Source organism: Plectrocnemia conspersa, unplaced genomic scaffold (genome assembly GCF_051122295.1).
Source record: "Plectrocnemia conspersa isolate PC_06_02 unplaced genomic scaffold, ASM5112229v1 ptg000001l, whole genome shotgun sequence".
In the NCBI taxonomy this organism is placed as follows: Eukaryota; Metazoa; Arthropoda; class Insecta; order Trichoptera; family Polycentropodidae; genus Plectrocnemia; species Plectrocnemia conspersa.
The window spans coordinates 30,488,547-30,497,378 of NW_028277165.1; the positions used below are offsets into that span (position 1 = coordinate 30,488,547).

At 30.6% G+C, this 8,832-nt stretch overlaps 1 protein-coding gene and 1 long non-coding RNA gene across 2 annotated transcripts in view; one reads left to right on the forward strand and one right to left on the reverse strand.

Annotated features, from left to right (window-relative positions):
- Window positions 1–7,348, reverse strand: part of rl (Mitogen-activated protein kinase rl) — a 123,680-nt gene extending 116,332 nt beyond the window's left edge. Inside the window, exon 1 of the mRNA XM_088189401.1 lies at window positions 7,095–7,348. Coding sequence (XP_088045527.1) covers window positions 7,095–7,249 — 155 coding nt within the window. The 5' untranslated portion in view covers window positions 7,250–7,348. The remainder of the gene's footprint in view (window positions 1–7,094) is intronic.
- Window positions 1,967–3,846, forward strand: LOC148239571 (uncharacterized). The gene is made up of 2 exons (XR_015810467.1): window positions 1,967–3,451; window positions 3,719–3,846. It is a non-coding gene; the product is annotated as an uncharacterized LOC148239571 (long non-coding RNA).
- Window positions 7,349–8,832: the final 1,484 nt, after the last annotated feature.

Below are 8,832 nucleotides of genomic sequence, written 5' to 3' on the forward strand. Positions count from 1 at the left end.
TCGTTTAATTTGCAAGTAGACGTTTAGCACCTGTCAAACTAAGTTTCATAGACATTTTAAATCAGAATATAATTTCACTAGCTCCTATCAGTTAAATTATATTTTTACTAGTAGAAATATATATCTACCGAAAAATTATATTCAAAAATGATTTCACTGAATTAGTAAATTATATTTATACTAGTGAAAATATAACTTCAATGAAAAATACGCATTCACTATAATATACACATAAATAAAAAATAAATTATTCTAAACTTATTATAACCATTGTAATTAAGCAAGCAAACACATACTTATTTTATGTGGCAATCACAAAATTCGTAGGTGAGCGGAATCACAAATTTAGAACGGTATTCAAAATATGCATTGTATGCTACTCTCTTCTGAATCTCAGAGTTGATGACGTACTTATTCAAAACATAAAGGCCGTTGTTGGTCACGTTTACTTTTTCGCATGTGTCGCATTAGAATATTTCCAACGTCATTAGTTGCAACAATGCTGGCCTTGAAAATAAATTCGCTCTAATACGGCACTTGCTGCTTTTTGCATTTTTTTTGTGTTTGCGCAGAACCGTTAACAATGGTCGTCGTGAGCACAATTTGCGATTCGATTTACTATACGCGATAGCAATAAAATGAGAAATTTATATGAAACAGTTAGTGCGAATAGGGCCGCATTGGGAATTGTATATGCAACATTTTTTAGTAATAATAAAAACCTCAATCGATATTTAGATCCATCATTTTACAGAATAAAACAAATTTCAAATACTCGTTATGTAAAATAAATATATATGTATATAAAATTATTTGGTCATGTAGTGAAAATTTTTAACTTTTTCTCAAATGCTTGTTTTCTAACGCACGACCGCTCTTTCATAAATAATAATAAAAATATATATTTCACTGCCACTAATATTTTATATTCATCGACATTGTATGCATAGTAAGTAGGATTTTCATACATCCATTTTCCCTTACAATCGCCTCTATGGATATGTTTAACATAAAACTACTATATTAAAATTTAAAACCCATCTAGGAATACTAATATCAAATTCAGAGCTTAACTCGGCATATAAATCTGCTAATCCGTAATTAAAATATAAACCATCTTTTCATAAGAATTTTAACGTATTTTTTAAGATAATATCTTAGAAGCGAAACTTAAATTTCAAAGCTTGTTTAGGCTTATGGTTAACTATATATAACGTATATATTTTCTTTTATCTATTTCGTTTTAATATTTACTACCGTAGGAATTTTAACAGGCGGATAAAATGGAGTTTTTAAAATACATCATAAATGTCTAAGGGTGAATGAGATTTTCATCAAGTCTTCTTCTAGATCGGAAGATAATACATCAATTATTTTCTCGAGGTTATTTAGTCTGTATTAAAGTCACTGAATTGACCGTTATTTAAAAAAATAATTTAGGAATATAAAGACCGCGTTAGTGATACACTAAAGCCTGACGATAGTGAATATAAACGAGAATGATGAAACATGATTGAAAATAAACCGATTTTTTTTAACAATAAGTGAGAATCGAATGAAGCATATCTAAGCCGAATTTTGACCGATAGGAGAGCGCAAAAAACAATTACCCCTTCTCAGAAGTCAAAAATCCACGTCAAAAGCAATAAAATCGTGACTTCGCTGTAGCAATGGGAACGCTTGTTACCAAGCGTTCCCACTGCGACTACGCCGAAACAATTTTATTGCTTTTGACGTGAATTTTTGACTTCTGAGATATGATTATTGTAAAAAATTTGATTTGAATATACTTTGATTAGCCATCTTACATATAATATATCAGAAGTCCATAGTAATATCGGTAGGTATAGCTATCGTATTTTTAAAACAAAGTGTACTATCCAAGTGCAGACTAACTATGAAGCAATATGCGAGATGTTGTGTATGTACTTCTTCCGCTTATTTTTCCCTGATAGATGAATTTTAGTTTTAGAATTATAATTAGATTAGGTTTGGGTTTATTAGGGCAATTTGACGTTTGACAACTGTCAAATTGCACATAATTTCACCAGCGCCTATCAGTTAAATTATATTTTCGCTAGTAGAAATATATATACATATATCTACTCGTGAAAATGTATTTGGACTTTAATAGTGAAAATATAACTTCACTGAAAAATACAGATTCACTTTAACATTTATACATCACATGTAAATTAATAAATTACTACATATAGAAAAGTTGAAATCATATAATTTTACTAGCACCTGCCAGATAAATATTTTCACTGGTAAAAATATATATATCTACCGGTGAAAATGTATTCCGATATGATTTCACTTACATGACATTTTAAAAAATATTTTCGGGATAGATTCGAGACTGTTTTTGTTATTTTCTTTGAGAATTACTGGTTTAGAATTAGGGTCGTCATTTCAATGGTATAGGCAAAAGTTGGCTAGTTAGTGGTCGTTTTCAATATTTCATGGATGCATTTTTTGGACAAATTACGACGAGTTTTTGTAGATATTCTGTTTTGAAGACATTGTTCTAAATGTGTTCAATAATATTTTATTATTATTAAGTACATGTACTTTCTTTTATAAATTTGTTTCGACAAAGACATTTTTTCCACTTATAAACCCGCAATGGAATAGTAGAAAGCCTTAAAATATCAAGAAACTTCGTGAAAGACAGAAAAATAAGTTGCAGATCGAAAAAGTTTGATAACAACCGTGACGAGTTTTTCAGAATAAAAATATATATATATATATATATGTACTTAGCTAGGGGTGAATAGAAATTATTGGATGTTGCAATAATGAAACCGCTATACAACCCCACGTATTTTGATATAGAAACTTAATTACGTAAATGTGGGTGGAGTGTAATATGCCATGTCTTCCTACTGACAATATTTTGATTATTTTACTATAGTACTCATTTATTTTAATCAGTAGAGATCAATGTCTTGTTTGCTAAATAAAATTGTTTACAGGTTGTTGAGTGTTGCGCGCACTTTGCCTCGACAATGCGAAAGCGATTTCGAGGCACATACGAACGTTTGGGATAAATGCTTAAGAAGCTGATCTCTTTTTTAATATTTTATACATAATTTTATGGTCCGCTGATGGAGTTGAATAATATTTACTTTGGAACGCGCGTTTAGTGCAATTCTAAGACACTACTTGTAGTCTTTTATATAATAGTAATTTATATTAGGTTAATTTGTTTTTATTACTAAACAAATTGTTTTTGCAATTCCCTTTATTAATTTACTTTATTTTAATCTACGGTCTAAATGCAATCTAAAACCAACATCTTACAGATTAATGGAGAAAGAATTCAAAATATTTTAATCGACGGGCAAGAGAACTAATAATTTACAGTGCTTATTTGAAGCCTTATTGTCGATTAAACCAACACCAAAACAAAACGAGAGGAATTTTTTTACCAAAAATGAACAAGGATGTTTGATTTTACTTTAGATGACATGTGTTTTAAAGGGTTGTTTTAAGAATAAAATATCGAGATTTTATTTTAAATTTCTCGAGAAATTTGAAATAAGAACTGAAGTCGAGAATTCTCATTTTTCGAGAAATGAAAATCATCGAGAAATCAGAATCTTTTTTTCGGTTGGCAATAGTGTTATGATACAACTGGTCGATCCGACCGTTCATTATCATTATCAAGGTGTTTTAGGGCTATTTTTTTCGGTTAGGCTAACAACATTGTCAGATTTCAACACAAGCCAAGCGCGCTCTTCGCTGCCTCTCTGTCGATATTCCCGTTTCGTTCATCGCTCTGAATACCTTCGCGTGCTACATACAATTAAATAAATTTATTGAGTTATTGATGGGCTGTTCAACGTCCTGATCAACTCTCGCTCGCATCTAACCTGTCCATCAGTTTTTAAAAAACATTTTTTAAATAAATGATTTATTGCCCGTTTATATTTATAAATATTATAATATTTTTTTAATTCACATCGTCCTATGTTTGAAATATGAATGTTGCATATTTTTATTCTGACCGTATGCTATTTCTATTCTAACCATTTGTTATTTATTCTGTCCCTGAATAATATAATTACATATGACCAATCAATATTTTTATTCTGACCGTGTGCTGTTTTTATTCTAACCATATGATATTTATTCTGACCCTAAATAATATAATTATAACCAGGCTGTTAATAAAATTATGACTGAGATTTGATTTTTATTCTGATCCAGTTGTTTGTTGCATTTTTATATAAATATTCATAAGTAAAAAAATGGCTATATATAGTTGTTTGGTTACACTTCCATATTTCACCTCGCAAGTCAAGGCACGTATGTATAATACAATCGATATTTTTATACATATGAATATGATATTCTCTATGAGCTAAATTAGCTCATTATTAGTGTTTTATACTTAATATGTATGATTTGATTAAATCATGATATTTATCCGTGAGATTAGAAAAATCTAAAAATAACCTAATCTACGATGTTTGATCGTAATCATTATTATATCATATAATAATCACTAATTCCGATCTCCCAGATATGATGCAACACTCTTTTTTATATTTTGAGCAATTTACAAAATAAAATATTGGTATAATTTATATTTTACTATAATGAGAATCAGTTATTAGAATCAGAATCATTTTGAAAGTGTATAGATGATTAAAATATGTTATTATCATAGCTATACGTGAAATAAAAAAAACACACTTCATAAAAGTAGAACTACCTAATATAATATCAGCTGGAAAACTAGTTCTGTTCTCAAATTATTGAGTATTGTTTGAAGTACAGTATGCAAGAACTTTAATATTGGACAATAATCACAGCTATACGACTTTTTAATTATCTGTCGGATAGTATTGATTTGTTCTCATCCAGGTACTCACAGTGAGTGGACGCATTGTGATCTAGCCATTATTAAATAAAATCTAATTATTTATGTAAATATATTTTGTTTATATTTATAATTTTTTCTCTGCAGCTGTTATGCCCTGCACATATATTTATTACAATACATTTTATTTCCAGGTTTTAATGAATAAATATCTATTCGCAATGCCAGTTTCAAAGAAACTACAATAAGGGTGCGATAAATCACGTTTATTATATATAAATCATGTTAATCTTTCTAGAAAGCAGGGCACAATTGTTAAAATACATCTAAAGAGAAACGGTATTCTTAAATACGCGCTTTTCGGTTACCGGTTGAACAATGAAATAGTTGAGAAGTGTATGACAGGCTTATTCGGCGAAAGCGGACCAATATATACATTTATTAAAATATGACCATCGTCACAATGATATAATAGCAAAGTAACATAATAAAATAAAGCATGAATCATGATAAAAAATACTACAGCGCTAAATAAATACGAAATGAAAAATACTACAGCTCCTCATAGCTGACACTCGGCAGATCAACGAACGTTTTCGTGCCACGCTATCTTTCGTAGTACGCAATCCCAATGCTAGATATTTTTTAAATTAAAAAGAATATCTCTTATAGCTTCCAAGTGCTGTTTCCGGTGCATTCGGACACCATTTGCAGCTGTTGAAACAATATTGAATTAATTTTTGCTTTAATAAAATATAAACTAGCAAAAATGTCACCCCATCATCTGACGCGTAAAATGGTCGAGAAGTATCATATTACAGAGGCGATAAGCGAAGGTACAACTCTAACTGAACGATTTTGCTTTTGAGAAATAAAAATAATTTTAGTCAAGTTCCACACTAATTATAATTTGTTATTAAAAATTACCTTTTATATATTACAATGGCGACGTTAAGAAGAATCACATTAATTTAGCCATTTTTAAGGCAAGCTTTACAAGCGGTAATAAGTGTAAATGTATCTCCATAGACAACTCTATATACTTAAATAGACTTGTTATATTATTTCGTAGCGTAAGTAAAAGATTCAGTAAATGCCCTTTACGCAGGAACGTCATTTAGGAAGGAGCAGGTGAGAGCAATCCCCCCCCCCCTCACAAAATAGTGATATATCGTCCTTGATTCAAAACCAGAAATGATCAGGTTATCCCTAAAAAAAACTATATTTTTTAAATATGTCATTTCAGTGAAATTATATCAGAATATATATTCACCGGTAGATATATATTTTTACCAGTAAAAATATAATTTATCTGACATATGCTAATAAAATTATATGATTTCAACTTTTCCATATGTAGTAATATTTACATTTACATGTATTTTTCAGCAGTGAAGCATTTTCACTACTAGTTATATATTTCTAGTAGCTTATAATAATAAATATAATTTATCTGATTGGCGCTAATATGATACTCTAAAATGTACATATATTTGTATTAACATACAAATGTTAGAGTGAATTTGTATTTTTTGGCAATGTTATATTTTCAATGTTATATGAAGTCAGTAGATTTTATTTCTACTAGTGAAAATATAATTTAACTGACAATTGTTTTTTGCGCTCTTCTATTGGTCAAAATTTGGTTAAGATGTGCTTCATTCGACTCTTACTTGTTATAAGTTTTAATATTGTTATAAAAAGTGTTAAATTGAACGCTACATAACCAAGCGTTTCCTCTCCGACGGCGGATGTGGCTGTTGGCATTGAAACGGTTAAAAGCTGGATGGCGAATGCTTTTCTGACCAGATTATGCGAATTTATTGGCGGTAGTATGGCACTACATAAACTGTGTTTACAGCATACAGAAAGAGCTGGCAGTCGATTATCGAATTGACATATCGCCTATGTACAACAAACTACACAAACGAAACGGGGTAGAACTAAGTTATCCCATTACCTTACCATAAATATATGAATATTCATTCATTCTGTGAATAAATATTCATATGTTTGTTTATTAAATATAATAATATTTTTTTATCATTATTCTACGGTGTAAATAAGATAAAAAGATTTCTCGTTTTTGACAATTTGAGGTTATGGACGCTAATGACGTTTAGGTAGGAGTCGATATCGTTCGCGGTCGCCGAAAGGCAAAAGCGTAGGAAATGACACACAGTCGATAAGATAAGGAGTAAATACTAAATACAAATTGCGTAACTAGGAACTAGGAGGTAGTTGAAAATTGATCGGTACTCACACGACCATGCCGTAGGCTCCCTCGCCGATGTATTGCAGATTGGTGTAGCGGGGCCCCACCTCGAACACTTGGCCCCGGACCAGCTCTGCGTTGGGGGGCACGACCCCGCCGCCTGCGCCCCCGCCACCGCCGCCGCCAGACGCCGCCTCCGCCATAGCGACCGCTTGCCGTGGGGTTTTGACGCTCGCCGACGGCTGACGGACGTGACGCGCGAACGAGTCGCGCCGACGCGGACCGACGAACGAGGAGTGACTACTGGGGACGAAGCCGGACGCGCACGACGGTTACGCCCGAACGTTCGATTTCCCCGTAGGGAGATCGCGTACGATATTACCCCATCATGGGAAAATTGTGCAATTATTATTATTCTAATCTACTCCTAAATGTATTTATAAAATTATCTGTGAAACACATTTATTTCAAATTAGATAACAAAATATAAGTAAATATCGAACGTGGATTTTTTTTTAAAAATCGGGTATTACTAGTAATGCATGAAATTGACAATTTTAAACAAGAAGAAAAAAACAAGAAAAATTAGGGCAAATTCTATTTTTAATACAAAGAAGCTGAGTAATAATAAAACAATATTATAGACAGTTAAGCATTTACCTAGTTCAGCAAGGATTAAAAAATGCAAATTCAACGCATTTAAACATAATAAAAGCTTTTATAAAATTATTTGCCTGTCAAAAACCAGTATTTATTTGAAATCTATGTATATAATACATTACAAATTCCAATACATAAATACAAATTTCATAAATCAAAATTCAAAATACGAATACAAATCAAAGTGAAAATATTGTAATTAAATCTAAAAAACAGTACAATTATAAATATGTTATAAAAATAAAAGAATTTTGCTGCCAACAACGTATTCCATCCAAACTTTGTAACCCAAATTAATCCAAAGCCCAACATAATGATGTTGCTATTATGCGAAACAGCTTACATTATATTAAGTATTGCAATGTTCGTATCTAAAAATGTGTCAATTTGTTTTTTATATTTCTTTTTATTCTCCAAATTTTTCCATTTTTCCAATCGCCGTTTATTCCCATCCAAAAAGAAACGTTTTTCCAAGGAATAAGAAGAAGTAAAAGAATGAAACATTTCATCTTTACCGTGTAAAGCAATAAAACCTTTATAAAAACCAATAAAATTTGGAGCACCATCGGTATTGATATCTTGAATGTGTATATTCTGAGAAATAATTACTTTTTACCTCTAAATAAATTTCTTAGCCATATATAAAATATGTATAAAGTATTTTAAGATAATTTAATTTATTTTTTAACTTTTACTTATCTTTAATATTCACCGAAAATGACGCCGCGAGCTACCGGTAGCTCGCGAGTTAATCAATTTTTAAAGGAATATATTCTATGTCGTTTTTTATTATTCAATTTTTAAATTATTCATAATTAATTAAGCAAACTAAAATCCAATTATATTACGATCGAGCATCACAGATTAGGTGTTCCTAAATTTTGCTGATCACGATGGATGAGTAAATAAAATAAAATAGAGCCAAGTCGTGAATAGTGACTAATAATTTATCTGGCGTCTCACTATTCACTTAGTCGTTGTTAATTGCGTTAACTCCTAACTAACGCGTGTAACGTTTTTATTTACAATAATTTAAAGTGCATAAATTGCAATTTATTTTTAGCAACTTAATTCAAGTAGATACTTCAAGATTTTAATGAAATATATTTCTAAAGAATAAAATTCT